The sequence below is a fragment of the Bison bison genome, unplaced genomic scaffold (assembly GCF_000754665.1).
Source record: "Bison bison bison isolate TAMUID 2011002044 unplaced genomic scaffold, Bison_UMD1.0 scf7180017864473, whole genome shotgun sequence".
In the NCBI taxonomy this organism is placed as follows: domain Eukaryota; kingdom Metazoa; phylum Chordata; class Mammalia; order Artiodactyla; family Bovidae; genus Bison; species Bison bison.
In genome coordinates this window covers 2,758,546-2,778,308 of record NW_011495034.1, presented here as the reverse complement: position 1 = coordinate 2,778,308, position 19,763 = coordinate 2,758,546, and the positions used below count along the sequence as shown (strand labels likewise).

The window sequence follows — 19,763 nt, the reverse complement described above, 5'->3', positions numbered from 1 at the left end:
GCTCAGCTTTCTTTATAGTCCAACTCTCACATCCATACATGACCACTGGAAAAACCATAGCCTTGACTAGACAGACCTTTGTTGGCAAAGTAATGTCTCTGCTTTTTAATATGCTGTCTAGGTTGATCATAACTTTCCTTCCAAGGAGTAAGCATCTTTTAATTTCGTGGCTGCAGTCATCATCTGCAGCGATTCTGGAGCCTCCCCCCAAAATAAAGTCTCTCACTGTTTCCATTGTTTCACCATCTATTTGCCATGAACTGATGAGACAAAATGCCATGATCTTAGTTTTCTGAATGTTGAGTTTTAAGCGAACTTTTTCACTCTCCTCTTTCACTTTTATCAAGAGGCTCTTTAGTTCTTCTTCACTTTTTGCCATAAGGGTGGTGGTCTCTGCATATCTGAGGTTATTGATATTTTCCCGACAATCTTGATTCCAGCTTGTGCTTCATCCAGTCCAGCATTTCACATGATGTACTCTGCATATAAATTAAATAAGCAGGGTGACAATATACAGTCTTGACGTATTCTTTTCCTGATTTGGAATCAGTCTATTGTTCCATGTCCAGTTCTAACTGTTGCTTCTTGATCTGCATACAGATTTCTCAGGAGGCAGGTTAGGTGGTCTGGTATTTCCAACTCTTTCAGAATTTTCCACAGTTTGTTGTGATCTACACAGTCAAAGGCTTTGGCGTAGTCAATAAAGCAGAACTAGATGTTTTTCTGGAACTCTCTTGCTTTTTCCATGATCCAGTGGATGCTGGTGATTTGATCTCTGGTTCCTCTGCCTTTTCTAACTCCAGCTTGAACATGTGGAAGTTCATGGTTCACGTACTGTTGAAGCCTGGCTTGGAGAATTTTGATGATCACTTTGCTAACAAGTGAGATGAGTCCAAGTGTGCAGTAGTTTGAGAATTCTTTGGCATTGCCTTTCTACATTCCTACCACATCATAATCTCTCTCTTAAGGTATCTGTAAGCCTTTAATACTAGGAATAAGCATGTGCATGTCTTACTGGCTGTTGCTATGAGCTCTTTGAAGACAGGGACTCTCTATATGTCTAGCAATAGCAGTTCAATGAGTAAGCATGCGACTTTCTAAATCATTGAATGGATTAATGCTTTATAGTTTTAAAAGACTTCTAAATCCAAGATCATAAACGCTTACTTGTTGACTATATGCCCTTGAGTCTTGAAGTTTAATTAATCTGGTTCTGACAGGGGTTTGGTCTAGAATCCAGATAAAAATTCTACTCAGAGTCACTAGTATTACTGGGTTTTCAGAGCATTTTTTAAGCTGTAAGTCCTAACGGGTGGATAACAATATAGGCTGCTTCTATGTTTTTAAAAACACAAAAGCGACCAAGGAATTTTTTGTTATTCAAAATGAGAAGCATTTTGGGAGAGTGTGCTGACCAGCCACAAATTTGCTATTTCCTCCACAATGAAAACCTAGATTACTATAGATTAGAAAGGGAAAATCTTTTTCATCTATTCTATTGACTCAATTACTCATCTCTAAACTCCTTTTCAAAGCTAAGATTATATGATCAATGATTCTGTATTCGAGAATGACACAGCAGAGACAGATTATGGCCATTAAATAAATAATAATTGTTAGTAGTAGTACTAGACTGTATAAAATAATATTCTTTTCATTAAACTCAAAAACTCAAAAAACAAAGACTATTAGATTAAAATGAATAAAACAATTTAACATACCTACAACATTCTTCAAACCAACGTGCAACGTAATCCCACATATAATAAGGCTCAAAGGAATTAAAGAGAAGGTTGGCAGTTTTAATCAGTTCTGCAGTTTTCTTATTTTCCCTTAATTTACTAAAAAAAAAAAAAAATTGATAAATGTTAACATTTACATTTTCAAATTTAAATGTGACTGCAAAGTTATTAGGGGAGTACATGTTCCTAGAACACTTGAAAATGACAATACTGCAACAAGTAATTTTTACCTACTGCCACTTTATCACTTTATGCGCAGTTATTTTTCCAAATTTGAGTTGTTATAACTTAAATGTGTGATTAAGCTCAGAAATCAGCTTTGCATAAGAGAAAAAGCTGTGCTTCCTGCAGAACAGGAAGTTCTTTCTGAACTATTCTGAGAGCCTGATTGTGAATCTGGCATTAAATTCCTTTGTTTTCCTTAGCACATGTAAACAGAACTGTGATTTGATTTTGACAGCCTTGATTCTGAAAGAATTTTGTCTGCTTTCCTGCACTATTCAGGATTTGTTTGAGAAAGGTTAAGTTTATTTTGCGAGTTTCAGTAACAAAAAGAACTAATACTGTGAATAGTCATTCTTACTGAAATTCCACCAGGAAAAAATAACTTTGCTATTTCAACTGGGAACCCTGTAGCCTATTAAATACTCACCTACCTACCATTTCCTTTCAACCTTAACAATTAAAACAATTGTTTTTATATATAGTGAGGTACTGTCGATTACAACAAGCACGTTATAGCACAAAGCTAATTAAATATTCTATGTGCCCAGGAGCGCAGACTGTAGCCCACCAGGCTCCTCTGTCCATGGAATTTTCCAGGCAAGAATACTGGAGTAGGTTACCATTTCCTATGCCAGGGGATCTTCCCAACAGAGATCAAATCCGTGTCCCCTACTGTTGCCTGTACTGGCAGGTGAGCCACCTGGGAAGCCCTAAATACTTTATAGGGCAAAATAAATTATCAGGCAGTGTACGAGTACAAGGTGGGCTTCCCTGGGGTGGCTCAGACAGTAAAGAGTCTGCCTGCAATGTAGGAAACCTGGGTTCAATCCCTGGGTCAGGAAGATCCCCTGGAGAAAGGAATGGCTACTCATGCCAGTATTGTTGTCTGGAGAATTCCATGGACAGAGGAGCCTGGTGGGCTACAGTCTATGGGGTCGCAAAGAATTGGGATACAACTGAGTGACTCATATACACACACGAAGAGTATAAGGTTAGTCAATAATTACTTCTCAAACAAAAATTGGAGAGGATTTTACTTACTAGAAAGCAAAAAGTGTCTTAAAAGGCTTAATATATAAAAAGTATGTTTTAGGAAAGCCCAGGTTGTCTCCAAAGTCTCACCAAGGTGACACTACTAAAATGCAAAGCGGGAATTTTCTGGCAGTGCAGTGGTTAGGACTCTGCACTTTCAGTGCTGAGGACCTGAGTCCAATTGCTGTTCAGGGAACTAAGATCCCACAAGCCACACAGTGTGGCCAAATAAATCAAATCAAATGCAAAGTATGTAAAAGAAATCGCTCTCTTGAATCCTTTGTCATAATGATAGGTGAGACTGGGGGAAAAAGTATGCTCCTTAAAGTAGAAAAGAAATGAAAAAATAAGACTGTCAATACGTATCTACCATTGACTTAGAGAATAGGATATGTTAACATTATCTGACTTGTCCCAGCCATTAAAAAAAAAAAAATATATATATATATACACACACCCACACACCCACCCAGGTGGCGCTACTGGTAAAGAAGCTGCTGGCCAAAGCAGGAGGCTTATGTAAGAGATGAGGGTTAAATCCCTGGGTCAGCAACATCCCCTGGAGGAGGGCATGGCAACTCACTCCAGTATTGTTGCCTGGAGAATCCCATGGACAGAGAAGCCTAGTGGGCTAGAGTCCACAGAGTTGCAAAAAGTCACAACTCAAGTGACTTAACCCACACACACACAGATAAACAATCTGAAAGAGGAAATAATCAGTTGAAAAAAGTCGGTAAAGAACACCTATTGCCCTTTGATTCATCTGAAATGACTGTTCAAGTGTTTTTCTGATCTATTCTTTGGTCTCCTGAGTATGCCAAGGTACCAAGAGGCACTCCTCCATGCAAACTACTAGTCCTGGTTACCAAACAAGGTACAGCTTTCGTTATTAACTGATATGTGGCAGCTAATCTCTTGTGAGTTTGATAGGTATGAATGAATTCCCTGGAATCTGTATCTTCACATTAACGGCTAAAATTTAGTTTTCTAAACTGGCGAGCTTGAGAGCCAACCCTGGAAGGTGGTGGCTACACAGCAGTCATTATCTGTTTGAAAGGTCAGTGCAGTTAATTATGAAAGTTCATATTTCTAAAACATAGTAAGACCTTAAATTTACTCGTTCATAACACAAATTTCATACAGCAATGTCTCCTTTTAAGTATTAGTAAATGAGGATCTTTGTGTCGTGCTTAATTTTTTGGTAATCTACCTGCTTAACTGAGCATGATCTTTGCTGAAGGGTGGTTCCATTTGAAGATCCAATTCTGCTTTGCACTGAGAATATAACGTTCTAAACACTTCAATTAGGACATCTTCTAGGATTACAGGTCCTAAAATTAATACACATATTAAAGATTATAATTAACATTATAAATCATGATTATCTACAAATTGACACAATTAAAGTATGCTTTAAAAGAAGTATTTTGAAAAAATAATGTTTTTTCCAGAAGTAAAACTAAACTTCACATCCTGAGAAGCTAACACAAAATAGTAAATAACTGAACAAATGTTTATTTAGAAATTACAGAATCAGGAAAATTGGTTTTGCCAGTTAAAAGCTCTTTCAGCTTGGACAATTTAAACTCCTTTGAATTTTAATTTCTTCATGTAGAATGAGGATAATAAGAATAAACTTATAGGACGATCAGTATTAAGGGTTAGGAAAAATTTTGTAAGATAGATAGCATAGTTTCCAGAATATAATGGGTATTCAATTAATGTAAATTATATTACTATTATTAATTAAAATAATACAAAAATTTACAAGGCTAACCTTTATTGCTGTAAGAGATACCAATCTTAAAAAATTTTCTGAACTTCATCTATTATCACATTAATAGTTAAGATTAACTATCAAAGCCATTGGTACAACTCAAGTTATCTTTATACTTAAATTTTTTCATTTTTATTTTAAGAGTTGGTAGGAGAACTTATGCTTATTTTCTAAAATGCCTATATATAATTTAATAAAATTACATCTTATTATTTCATTTTATTTTGCCCAGGCTTTTCTTAATTTCTGCACCAGCTGCCATAACTGCCTTCCCAATAGATCAAATATATAAGAAATATACAATGAAGAAAGGGAAAACACAAAAAAACAGGATGTGGGGAAGAAAGTTGAGGGATATGACTAAAATATTTTGCCTAAGTCCTTGAATTCTGGGAATTATAAGACAATCATGACAGATCATCAATGTTTTGATTTCAGTAACTTAGCCAGGATTGAGGAGCTTAGATAGCATCTTTAAAGTGACCCTGCTATCTACGTAGTACAGGGTAGATGTATGATAACACATAAGTTGAATGTATAAGCTAAGTCGCTTCAGTCATGTCCGACTGTGTGTGACCCCATAGACGGCAGCCCACCAGGCTCCCCCGTCCCTGGGATTCTCCAGGCAAGAACACTGGAGTGGGTTGCCATTTCCTTCTCCAATGCAGGCAAGTGAAAAGGTGAAAGTGAAGTCGCTCAGTCGTGTCTGACTCTTCACGACCCCATGGACTGCAGCCTACCAGGCTCCTCTGTCCATGGGAGTTTCCAGGCAAGAGTACTGGAGTGGGGTGCCATTGTCTTCTCCGAATTGAATGTATATCTGTATCTTAATGTTCTAGAGCAGTGGTCCCCAATCTTTTTGGCACCAGGGACTAGTTCTGTGGAAGACAATTTTTCCACAGATGGTTGGGGGGGAGGAGGGATGGTTTTGGGATACTCGAGTGCGTTAAGTTTACTGTGTACTTTATTTCTATTATGATTACATCAGTTCCACCTCAGACCATCAGGCATTAGATTCTGGAGGCTGGGGACCTCTGTTTCAGAGCAAATTTTAGCAAGGAATTATTGAGAACCTGTATTTATAGGTCATCTCAAAATACGAAAATTTTTCTAAGTATTACTTTGTCTTATTTTTATTATGCAGCAATACAAAACAACCACATGTGATCTTATGCCTTAGGATAGCATATATTACCTAGCTCAGGTTTGTCCAGTAAACTGATTAAAATACGAAAAGGTTTTAAATCCTGCATTAGAGTACTCTCTTCTCCAAATACATTCACTTGTAAGATTCCCACCATTGCCTTCAAAAAAGAAAAAGTATATTAGTCATTTAAGTAAACAAATTTAAAGGGTTTTTTCTTAAAAAAAAAAAAAAAAATTTTTTTTTTTTTTTTTACATACAACCATATGTAAACAGAGATTTTTATCTCCTATTGTTTTTCTGAAGCTCTTTTGCCAAAGCTGGCTTTTTTTCCTTGGCTGGGGGGGAAATAATTATATTCATTTGTCTTGAAAGAAAGTGCTTTACATTGTCTCTAGAAAGAAGGTGAAAAATTAAAGAAAATTTAGAAAAATAAATTTATGAATTTGATTTCCTAAAAGATAAAATCACTTCTCTTGACAGTCAACATGCCCTAAATTCTGCCTGTTATCATGGTAGTATCGCTATTACACCATTATTTTCCCTTCGATAACTCAAAACTGTATTCTTATAACCTCACTCATTTCAAAATATTTCAGATACCATGTATTTCCTCAGTTTATTTGGAGATATCTTGAATAAACATAATTGAAGTAAAAAATAATATGAAATAAACCTATGGATCATTGTAACATTTCCATCATAATAGTAGTTGTACCACATTGAGATTCCTGTTTCGACCTAAATTTCCCTGGAATTTCAGAGTAAGTAACACAGGCGCTCACTTATTTTTGGAACAGTTCCAACTTTTACAGGGGCAGACAGGTAAGAGGCTGCAATTATGTTATAATGAAGTCAGGAAAACAAAGTAAATGAAAAAAAGATCTCAGGACTTACACAGAAGTAAGTCTAGCTTACCATAACTTATTCATTTTACTGTAGTCATTGGCTTGTTACAGTCATTCTTAGGAGGTCTGTGAGTCTTATCTCCACCCCTTCAACTGTAAATTAATTCATTGAAGGCAGGACTTTGACATACAGATTACTTATTGAGTAACTACAGTGGTCATAGAGTAACAAAAAAAAAAAAAAAGAAAGCTCCATTACCTGAACCAACAAGTCTTTTGAAAAGGTAGTAAAATAGTAAGTGGCATGTTCTTCAGGATTACTGTGTCTTGTGCTTCTGGGTCCTATGATAGCACCGTTGTTATCAAAACCTCCATGGAAACAAAGTGTAAAATAAATTAAAACTGAATTCTTAAAACTGTTGTTCAGTAAATACCAAAACAACAAATATATCAGAAACAGCACCAAACACTTACCAATTAGTAGCCCAATCAATGTCAGCAAGAGAGATCATTTTAGATAGTTTAATAAAGGGAAACCAATTCAATACATAAGTGAGTATCATAGTATACTTTCAGAATTATCTTGTTTTTTTCGAACAGTGAAATAACTGAAGATTCAGAAAATTCAAAATGAGTTGTATTGTGTCTTCTCACTCTGGGCAGTGGAGTCGTAAAGACAGGCCAAACAGTCACAAAAAGTACAGAAAAACAAAGTGTCCACAGTAACTTACTGCCTGAGTGGGAGAAGGTACCACGTGTGGGACAGTAGTGTAAGTCCTGATTCAAGTTTTGGATATTACGTCATAATTCTGATTATGAATTTATTCTTCTTTGTCTACATACTTAATAGTATAACAGCTTCAATTTATAAGGAGAAAAAAAAAATCTTGGCAAAGGGAACATGATCCATAGATTGAAATAGCTTTTTCAACTAAGAAGCTTTTGAGATTTCTTCATATCATACGCTAATCACTGTTTTTTTTTTTTGTTTTACTGTTGTCTATTTAAGTAAATTTTAGTCTCTTCATTTAGGACATACATAAACTTGATAATACTTATGTATGGAAATTTTCCCTTCATCCTTTTCCCAGATAAGACCACACACATCAAACACCTACCGAGAAGCCAGGCATAAAGTCTTCGGTTCAGGGACATATCCCTCCTCAGGACTACGTGCAGCGCTGCCGACAAGATCCGGATCATATCTGGTCGAGTGGCCTGCAACAGTTGGGAATGTGGTTGTACTTAATCACATATAAAAACATATCACATTTTTTTCCTCTTTAAAAAAAATAATACCTCACAATATGTTCAGAACTTTAGGGCTTATGAGGTACTTTCATACAACATTATCTCATGAGATCTTCCGAACAGAGGAATTATTACTTATATTTTACAGATTAGGAAACAAGAAAAGGTGGGTAACAGTTATTTAGTTGCATAGCTAAAACTATAACTGAATTATTTTAACCTCCATTTTAAAGTTCTTAATCCTATCCAACAGTAGCAAAATCAGACAGAAAACCAAGAAAATGGAGCAGGAAAGGATAGACACAAGAGAAGACTATGTCTTCAGTGGTATCAACACTGACTACACACTCTTTAGAACTCCACTGTTTTCATCAATTCTAAGTTTTTCATTTCTTGTTCTTTCTAAAATTTTTGATCTGTAGTATTTCAAACATAGAGAAATACAGAAAACAATATAAATGACCCCTTTTTGAACCCATCACCCAGCTTTAACAAATTTTAATTTTTTTTTCATCTTACTCCAGGTTTTTTAAAGAGAAATAGTATATTTTTTTTTGCCTCTTTCCTAATAGCCATAATTGGATGTTTAAAATATGATTTACTAAAGGAGATCTGGTTTTAGCTAAAAGGGTTAAAGTTCAAAGAGAAAAAGAAAGCAGTTAATTAAATTGCTGTCAATTTTAAGAATATCACTAGATAGTCGCTTTAGAATTTTGGAATGTGAGCATTACAAGGTAAGGTAGAAATCTACTAGTCTCACTACCACTTTAGAATAAAGGACCAGAGCCCCTCACAGGGCCAAAGCACTTAAATGCCTGGTTAGTGCCCCAGCTGCTTGAGGATGCACCTCTCCTTAATCAGACTACGCAACTTTTTACTACACCATGCTTTTTGACAGACATTAGTAGAAAGGGATTGACCCAGCTTACTTATTTTAAAGGAATCTTAGAGAAATAACTGACATGCTAAAGAACACAGATCAAGAGCTGTTAGAATACTGTTACTCATTGGAACACAGATATCTTCTATTAATCTAAGCAATTCTCAAACGGTGGTCCCCAGACTCCTGGAGATCTCTAAGACCCTTTCGGGAGGCTCACAAGGTAAAGAAAATATTTATAACACAATACCAAGTCGGTATTTGCCTTTTGTACGTGTTAACATTTGCTCTGTTCATGCAATAGTGGGTAAAACCGCTCGCATCTTAGCACAAACAGAAACAGCGCCAGCAGTGGCAGCCACTGTACTTTCAGTCATTGTATTTTTTACTGTCACGTATTTTCAGTAAAAATTAAAAAAGAAGAAAAGTCAGTTTCACTTAAGAATGCTGCTGATTAAACAACAAACATTTATTGCATTAAATGTTTGACTCAAATTCATGTTGTATTCTGCACTATTCCGTGCAATGACAGGAGCACACATAAATCGCTCTTTCTGTAAACTGAAGCATGATGGATGTCTCAGGGGAAAACCCTTCTGTGACTATGTGAACTGTGAGGTGAACTACCAGCTTCTGTCATTCTACTTTCACCTGAAAGAAGACTGACATGATCTACGATTCTTCAGGCTTGGACACTTGGCAGAAACTTTCTCAAAAATAAACAAAGTGAGCCTGTCACTTCAAGGAAAACAATATTCATTGTTACAAATAATAAAATCTGAGCTTCCAAGAGAAAATTAGATTTTGGAAAATCTGTATTTGGATTGAAATTATACTGAAGTGAACTGACTTGAAAGCTTCCAATACCTAACAAACTTACTGATGAGATCAGTGGTCATGCTAGTAAACGTGATCATTTATTGCTGTGTTAGCACTTCGTGGTTTAGTCACTAAGTTGTGTCCAAATCTTGTAACCCCATGGACTGTAGCCTGCCAGGCTCCTCTGTCCATAGGATTTTCCAAGCATGAATACTGGAGTGGGTTGCCATTTCCTTTTCCAAGGGATCTTCCCAATCCAGGGATCAAACCCGGGTCTCCTGCACTGCAGGCAGATCTTTTTACCAACTGAGCTACCAGGGAAGCCCAAGTGTGAGCACTTGAGAGACACAAAAAGTTCAATGAAACAACACTTTCCAAACAGCCAACTGTGATGTTACAAAAGCATATACGGTACAAGATCCATTCAAAGTGTAAGACCAGTGGGTTTTAATCAAACAGACTATGAAAAGTTCACGGATATGGTTTTTGACTTCATATTACAACTAGTTTTTTTAAAAAAACTATAGCTTCTCAAGTTTTGGAAAGCACCAAAGAAGAATATACTATTTTAACAAAAAAAGACTATTGAAGTACTCTCCTTTTCCAACTAGTATCTGTATGAGCTCTAACTTAATTCAGATACTTTAATAAAAAACAAAAACCACAACAGAGTGAATGTCAAAGTAGATACCAGCATTCTGCTTTCTGTTAGACCACACACTAAAGAGATTTACAAAACATAAGCAGTACTAATGTAATAATTTTTAATGTGTTAGAAGATACTTTAATACTATTTGTTATAATGTGATAATCTTATTATTTTTAAGTGAATTTAAATTTTAATATTTATTTAATATTTAAATATTTTATATTTATCAGTTTTAATTTCTAATATGATAAACATAGATCTAACCTATAAAAGCAAAAGAATTTTTAGGATTCTCAATATTTTTAAACAGTGTAATTGGGGCCATGAAACCAAAGAACTGCTAATCTATTTAATCTCAGATATATACATTATAGATATTGTCACAAGATCCTGAATGTCTTCCAATCTTATTTTGAGAGGAAAAACATCCTTGAGAAAGAAAGAAGTCACTTCTTGGTTACTACTGACATCACCACATATTTCTAACATGGATTTTGCTACAATCTCAATTAAAGGTGTAACTTCTAGAGATTTGGGTCATGCTAAGTCACTTCACTGTGACTGACTCTTCGCAACCTATGGACCTTAACCCACCATGGCTTCTCTGTTCATGGAATTCTCCAGGCAAGAATGCTGGAGTAGGTAGCCTGCCCTCCTCCAGGAGATCTTCCTGACCCAGGGATTGAATCCGCCTCTTACATCTCTTGCACTAGCAAGCAGGTTCTTTACTGCTAGAGCCACCTGGGAACTTTCCGTAAAAAAAAGAAAAATAAAAAGAGTCTAGCAAACTTGGCAAGTGCTAACACTCCTAACAGCACTCTTTTTGGGATAAGGTAATGAAGGCTCTCTTCAACTACAAATACAACCGATACTGGTTATGAGTTTATTATAGGCAAGACATGGAAAGGAGGGAAGTGGGGAAGAAAGATTACTTTGTCATGATCCTTTGATCCTTTTTCTCAGGTAATCTAATAATATGGTATGGTAATGGGGGAGAGAGAATTGGGTCTGGGTAGAGTATGTACTTTTTAAGAAACATATTCAACATAGCTATTGTTTTCATAATGCAAATTATACAGAAGGAAGCCAGAAGAAAATCTTCTTGGCTGGTAGGGATACAGAAGTGGTAGAGTAAGCAAGTTCTGAAGGAAGCTCTTGTTGGAAAAAGGTTGAGAAATACTAGTCCACTGAGATTACACGTTCTTCTCAAGTGAACTCTACCATGACTTAATTCTTTAGGTCTTGCTCAATCCTCTATCAGTATACTGAAGGACTAAGACTGCTGAATGTTTGAAAGGGAAGAAAGCAATGGGAATGCTTAAGAGTAAAAGTTAATGAGTTTTTTCAACAAAGGGCCAGATAATAAACATTTTAGGCTTTTGAGCCACATGTTTCTTTGTCATATTCTTCTTTGTTTTCTTTTATGAGCATTTTAAAAAGTAGAAAATCATTTTTACCTTGTGAGCGGTTTGCCCACCTCTACAGTGTAAGTTTAAATTATCCTGATATGTCCCAGCAGGCGTTTCAGTGAAAAGTCAGAGGCAGAACAAATGCCCCTGGCTTAAGGATGGCAAGTCTTAAAATAGAAACTAGGGGTAGTTTATGCCTTACCCCTGTAACATACTGTTAGAGTATGTAGTAACATACTGTTCCTACTACTAGGAGCGGTATAGGCAATAAAGTGTAAAATTCTTCAATTATTAACAACTCAATCTCAAACTGAATAAAGTAATAAGGAAAAATTTGAGCATGGCCAGTCGTAATGAAAACGCACTAGTTATCTATTAACAGCTCTTACAAAGCCCCAAATAATGGTCTTTTCTGCTAATGATGTTTGCGAAATAAACTTACTTTTCCAAGGTATAACTTCTTCATATTACATTTGTTAGGCATGTAGCAACACCATTCTGAATACTTACACATTGCTGTTCAAACTTATTCATCAGAGTTTACAACTCAAAATAATTTAGATGACTTCCTTAAAAATCAGGATACTGATTCAATTAAGTTCCAGCTTCATTTATGATTTAAGTGAGCTGTTCTCATCTATCATGAAAGTACAGGTGACCCATGAACAACGAGGAGGTTAAGGGGAACTGACAGCTAATTGAAAAAATTCAAGGATAATTTTAGTTGGACCTCCGTATCTGCAGCTTCACATTCCTGATTCAAACAACCATGGATCCTGTGGTACTATAGTGCTTACTACTGGACAGAATTTGTGTATAAGTGGACTCATGAAGTTCAAACACTTGTTTAAGGTTCAATTGTACTAGAGAATGTTGGAGCAACTAGATATTTAGCTTTCAAATTATAGCCAACTCTGCTAATGGTCTGACACACATCACCACAATCACCAAACCAAGAAAAAATTACATTAAGACAAAAAATAACAGCTGGGCAGAAGGTCTCAAGAGTGAGCTGTGGCTCACTCACAGCTAGCAATGAATATAGTACCTTTTGCTTTTGATAGGTTAGAACTTTTTTTTTAAGGTATGAAATAATCTATTTCACTTTCCATATTTTTACCCAAATCAATAAATCTTGTTTCCCCCCAAATTTCAGAAAGTCCATTCCTTAAAAAGGAAATATGTTTTCTATGTACTTGCTGGTTGATAAAACAAGAGAATCCAACTTAAATATAATTTTAAAAATAACAACAGATTAGGAATCTGAATTTCCAAAGAATGCCTTATATTGAAACTGGCATTAATGTTTTACCTGACTCATGTGGAATGGAAAACAGAAGAGTATGAGGTCCAGTGTGCTTCTCTGGACGAGCACACTTGAATCCTGCACCGAAGTACTTACTGCTTCTACCTAAAATAAGAGAGCCTTTAGTATTTATTGTGTATTACCTTGGGAAATAGTTACCATGAAAATGTGACAATGCTTCAGTTTTCCCTAAAAAATAAAAATATGTTTTCAAATTTATTTTGTAACCACTAATTATACATACTGACATTGCTTTGGATAGGTAAACATATTATAATAGTTCAAAATTAAGAATAACTAAAAAGTACACAGCCAAAAGTTCTCTCCCATCTGTTTTTAATTACCCAATTTTCTTTGTGCAAGCAATCAAGACTAGTGAATATTTTCTTCAAATATAAGTAAATAACATGCATGCATATATCCCAAACTCTGCCTTGTTTCAATAAACAGCACATTCTGAAATGCTTTCCTTAACACTACAAAGAGTTTCAGTTTTTATAGCTAGAGAAATATTTCCTTTCATAGATTAATCTTAATTTAACTAGGCTCCTAATGATAGACATTTATACTATTTATATCATTTACTATTATAAATTATGTTGCAATAGGCATATAATGTACAAGCACACCCGTAGGACAAATCTTTCAAAGCAGAATTGCCATACCTTGGAATATATGCTGTTACAATTTAAATAAAGTAATGTTTTCTCTTAAGGTTTTGCATATTTATATTCTCACCAGCAATGTGTGACAATTTGCTCTCTTGTGTTTACCTGCACATTTTTTGTTTTTGCAAATCTAATACATGAAAAAGGGTACCTTGATATAGTTTAAACTCTTGCTTCTCTTATAAATAATGTTGAGAATGTTTTTAATATCTTTTAATTATTTTTATTTCCTTAGGTTAAGATTCATTTCAAATCCATTGTTCTACTTGATTAACATTTACTTATTAATTTATGTAGCTTTTTGAATAATGAGGTTAGTCCTCTGTGAAGTACTGTAAATTATTTTCCAGTTATGACACTTATTTTTGAAAGAAAATTTAAACAATGATTTCTTTAACACTTCCATTAAGTTATTAAAAGGAAATGTAATAATACATTGGAAGACAGTTTGGTAGTTTCTTATAAAAAATGTATTAGAAGAAAATATAGAAGTAAATCTGTTTGATCTTGGACACAATTTCTTAGATATATCTATCAGCAACAAATGACAAAAAAGAAAATGGGTAAATTGGATATGATCAAAATTAAAATTTCTGTGCCTTCAAGCATACTATCAAGAAGGTGAGAAGACAATTCACAGAATGTGAGATAATATTTTGAAATCATATGTATGATAAGAATTTAATATCCAAAATGTGCAAACTAAGCAAATCTAAATGAAGATCATGGCATCTGGTCCCATCACTTCATGGGCAATAGATGGGGAAACAGTGTCAGACTTTATTTTTCGGGGCTCCAAGATCACTGCAGATGGTGACCGCAGCCATGAAATTAAAAGACGCTTACTCCTTGGGAGGAAAGTTATGACCAACCTAGATAGCATATTCAAAAGCAGAGACATTACTTTGCCAACAAAGGTTCGTCTAGTCAAGGCTATGGTTTTTCCTGTGGTCATGTATGGATGTGAGAGTTGGACTGTGAAGAAGGCTGAGCGCTGAAGAATTGATGCTTTTGAACTGTGGTGTTGGAAAAGACTCTTGAGAGTCCCTTGGACTGCAAGGAGATACAACCAGTCCATTCTGAAGGAGATCAGCCCCGGGATTTCTTTGAAAGGAATGATGCTAAAGCTGAAACTCCAGTACTTTGGCCACCTCATGTGAAGAGTTGACTCATTGGAAAAGACTCTGATGCTGGGAGGGATTGGGGGCAGGAGGAGAAGGGGACGGCAGAGGATGAGATGGCTGGATGGCATCACTGACTCGATGGACGTGAGTCTTAGTGAACTCCGGGAGTTGGTGATGGATAGGGAGGCCTGGCGTGCTGTGATTCATGGGGTCGCAAAGAGTCGGACACGACAGCGACTGATCTGATCTGATCTGATAGAAACAGAAAATAGATCAATGGTTGCTAGAGACAGGAGTGAAGAGAAATTGTGATGAGGTTAATGGGTATAGATGGAGTTTCTTTCTGGGGTGATTAAAATGTTCTCAAATTAGATAATGGTGATAGCTGTACAACTCTGTGAATACACTAAAAACCACTGAATTATACAATGCAAAAGGATAAATTTCACAGCATGCGAATTATACCTCAATGTTATTTTAAAAAGTTAAACATATTTACCATATGAACCAAGAATTCCATTCCTAGGTATTTATTTTCTCAAGAAAAATGTCTGTTTAAAGATGTGGTACATATATATATAAAGAAACACTACTCAGCCAGAAAAAAAGAATGAAATGATGACATCTGCAGTAACATGCACTGACCCAGAGATTATCATACAAAGTGAAGCAAGTCAAAGACCAATATCATATGACATCACTTATATGCAGAATCTTTTAAAACATGACACAAATGAACGTATTTACAAAATAGAAACAGATTCACAGACTTAGAAAACAATCTTATGGTTACCAAAGTGGGGAGGGATAAATTAGGAGGTTGGGTTTAACGTATACACTCTATTATATTTAAAATAGATAACCAACAAGGACCTATTACATAGCACAGGGATCTCAATATTCTGTAATAACCTAAATGCGGAAAGAATTTGAAAAAGAATAGATACATGTATATGTATAACTGAATCACTTTGCTGCACATTTGAAAAGAACACAATATTGTAAATCAACTATCATGTGCTCAGACACTCAGTTGTGTCTTGACTTTTAAAGTTCAAAAAAAATAGTTCTGAGTAGGGGGGAAAAAAAGAACATACATCTGTACAAATAACTGTATGTAAATGTTTATATTATTAGTTTTATTCTTAATGGCCCCAAACTGGAAACAATGCAAATGTTTGTTAATCACTGAATGAACAAACTGTGGTACATTCATAAAATACTAGATAGCAATATAAGAGATTACTGATACATATTGACATATGCAAAACATGGATGACTCTCAAATGTGTTATACAAAATGAAAGACATCAGACAACGGCTAACACTGCATGATTCTACTTATGTAACATTCTGTGAAAAGCACAATCTAGAGGAAAAGAAAATAGAGCAGTGTTTCCAAGGGCCTGGGGGTGTAGGGGAATGGGAGAGACTGCAAATGGACACAGAAGAACTTTTGGGGGTGATGGAAATGTTCTTTATCTTGATTTTATAGTATTGGTTGCTTGTCTGTATGTATTTGTCAAATTCATACAACTGTACACATAAGATGAGTTAATTTCAATGTATGCTAATTATACTTTAATATAACCAAAATATGTATAAAAATCTGCCAGTTCATAATTACATGGGGAGAAAGGAAAGGATGAGTAATCACAAAGTTTTATTTGAAACTTTTCAAAAGGACCATCTAGGGTTTTCTTGTTTTTCCATTCATTGTTCATTTTAAGAGTACACACTCTATAGGCATAAATGGTTTCCTTCTGTTCTTAATTTTTAAATTAATAAGTATAAGCAAGCAATTGATGTGAATTTTTCCAACTATCTTTCACTGTCTGCTTTAGTAATACCTTCTTTTGCACAAATCCCATACAGAATCTGGCCTATTACTTGGTCTAAAATCTGTCTTTCCTATGAAGAAAGCTATGATCCAAGAGAAGGTTCACTTTAGAATAATAAAATGAATGTGGCTATGTAAACAATGATCTGATCAGTTAGCAACATGGTAATAAAGACCATTTATTTGCTTGACTGATAGATAATAAAGATAACATGTAAATGACAATCCCTTTTCTACGAAAAAGAAAAAAACTTGAAATTTCTCAAATCAATAATATGACTATTTTGATCTTTAAGTTTCCTTGATGAAAAATATAAGACTCATGAAAACAAGAACATCATTTGTGGCACGATTCTCAGTATCTGGCTGTGAAGAAATATTAGTTAAATGAGCAAACACGTGTAGACCTACCATTAGCTCAATATCACTGCCAATTATATAAAGCTGATCTTCCATGGAAAGCTTCCGGTTCAAGTGGGCAAGAACATAGGTGATTCCAGGCAGACGCACAGCAGGACTGGTGAGAAGGCTACCCCAGAGGGCACTGTAGAAGGCTGACTGGTCCACTGCAGCAGCAACCTTTTCCAGTAAAGTGTTTGTTCTGAGGTACAAAATAAAGTGCTTTGAGAGGGGAAACATTTAGCTTCACATTGTTAAGCATAAACCATTATACTCTCCCAGAATGTACGAAAGCATCCTTGCTGTAGTTATATGTTCTGCCCTGGACACAAGTGGGGTGGATGGGAAGAACCATACAGGTCAGAGTCAGAGGGCTGGTTATAAGTTCTGGTTCCATCACTGGCTACCTGTGTAATTCCGGGAAATCACTTAGTCTTTCTTGAGTTCAGTTTCCTCAGCTGTAAAAAAGATAACAACAAAAACACCTCCACAAGTCCCATCTACCTCAAGGAACTGTTAAACCCACACTTTAGTTAATAATAAGGAACCTCAGAGGCTACAGTTCATGGGGTCGCAAACAGTCCGACACAACTGAGCGACTTCACTTTCACTTTTTTCATAGAAGAACATATCTTCTGTTGACTTTCTACAAAATTTTAAAGGATATTTCCTTTTCTTGGAAATCATATTACATAATTTACATCATGCGAAATGTCAGGCAGGATGAAGCACAAGCTGAAATCAAGATTGCTGGGAGAAACAATAACTTCAGATACGCAGAGGATACGACCCTTATGGGAGAAAACGAAGAGGAACTAAAGAGCCTCTTGGTGAAGGTGAAAGAGGAGAGCGAAAAAGCTAGCTGAAAACTCAACATTCAAAAAACAAAGATCATGGCACCCGGTCCCATTACTTCATGACAAATAGATGGGGAAACAATAGAAACAGTGATAGACTTTATTTCTTGGGCTCCAAAATCACTGCAGATGGTGACTGCAGCCATGACATTAAAAGACGCTTGCTCCTTGGAAGAAAAGCTATGACCAACCTAGTCAGCATATTAAAAAGAGAGACATTCCTTTGCCGACAAAGGTTCATCTAGTCAAAGCTACGGTTTTTCCAGTAGTCACGTGTGGATGTAAAGTTGGACCATAAAGAAAGCTGAGCGCCCAAGAATTGATACTTTTGAACTGTGGTGTTGGAGATGACTCTTGAGAGTCCCTTGGACTGCAAGGAGATCAAATCAGACAATTCTAAAGGAAATCAGTCCTGAATATTCCTTGGAAGGATTGATGCTGAAGCTCCAATACTTTGGCCACCTGATATGGGGAACTGACTCTTTTGAAAAGACCCTGATGCTGGGAAAGGCAGGAGGAGAAGGGGATGACAGAGGATGAGATGGTTGGACGGCTTCACTGACTCAATAGACATGATTTTGAATAAGCTCTGGGAGTTGGTGATGGTCAGGGAAGCCTGGCGTGCTGCAGTCCATAGGGTTGCAGAATCGGACATGACCGAGCAATTGAACTGAACTGACTGAATTTAAAACAACTTGAATGAATTATGCTATGACAAAATATAAGATGCATTATTCAAGATAAACAAAGTAATACACAAAAATTTAATACACCGTTGTATAACAGATTCAGAATCAAGAGAATCTGATGAAGTTCTACTGTTTACTTGCTATGTGATTTAATACTAACACTGTAATCTCTTCTGGTCTCAACCTACTTATGCATTAAAAGAACATGTTTTCACATCTTTTTGTATTGAATAACTGGCAAAACATAATGCTATGATCTGAATGTTTTTATCCCTTCAATATTTATATGTTAAAACCTTGATGCCCCAAAGTGACTGCATTAGAAGATGGAGGCTTTGGGCACCCTCATGAATGAGATTAGTGTTCTCATGAAAGAAATTCCAACAGAGCTCCACAGCCCCCTCCAGAAGGTCAGGATACAGGTAAAAGGCGCTGGCTGTGAATCAGGCAGAAGGCACTCACCAGAACATGATCATGCTACCACTTTGATTCTGACAGCCAGAATCAAGAACGGTGGGAAATAAATTTCTGAATTTATTTCTGAATTCTTGCATTTCTGAATATTTTTGAATTTCTGAAAATAAATTTGCACTCAGTCTGTAGTATTTTTTTTAAAAAAGCCAAAGGGCTTTCAAGCTAAAAGGACTAAGACACATAACAAGATAAATCATACAGATATCATAGTCATAAAGATCATTATTCAATTTGCATGTTATATTTTAAAAAATTTTATTGTTATTTATTTGATGGCATGAGGGATGTTTTAATTGCAGTATGTGGGATCTAGTTCCTGGACCAGGGATCGAACCCAGGCTTCCTGCATTGGGAGCATAGCATCTTAGCCACTGGAACAGCAGGAAAGTCCCCACGTTAAATTTTTAATTATAACTAGCAGAGTTATACGGAGAAGGCAATGGCACCTCACTCTGGTACTCTTGCCTGGAAAATCCCATGGATGGAGGAGCCTGGTAGGCTGTAGTCCATGGGGTCGCGGAGAGTCGGATACGACTGAGCGACTTCACTTTCACTTTTCACTTTCATGCTTTGGAGAAGGAAATGGCAACCCACTCCAGTGTTCTTGCCTGGAGAATCCCAGGGATGGGG

The 19,763-nt window shown here is 36.0% G+C and overlaps 1 protein-coding gene across 3 annotated transcripts in view; it reads right to left on the bottom strand.

Annotated features, from left to right (window-relative positions):
* Positions 1–19,763, bottom strand: part of DOPEY1 (dopey family member 1) — a 92,341-nt gene that overhangs the window by 48,974 nt on the left and 23,604 nt on the right. For all 3 annotated transcript variants that reach the window (XM_010861733.1, XM_010861734.1, XM_010861735.1), the window contains 7 exons: positions 17,126–17,315; positions 13,089–13,187; positions 7,887–7,986; positions 7,028–7,137; positions 5,972–6,080; positions 4,210–4,330; positions 1,722–1,841 (listed from right to left, as the gene is read on the bottom strand). In XM_010861733.1, coding sequence (XP_010860035.1) covers positions 1,722–1,841; positions 4,210–4,330; positions 5,972–6,080; positions 7,028–7,137; positions 7,887–7,986; positions 13,089–13,187; positions 17,126–17,315 — 849 coding nt within the window. The remainder of the gene's footprint in view (positions 1–1,721; positions 1,842–4,209; positions 4,331–5,971; positions 6,081–7,027; positions 7,138–7,886; positions 7,987–13,088; positions 13,188–17,125; positions 17,316–19,763) is intronic.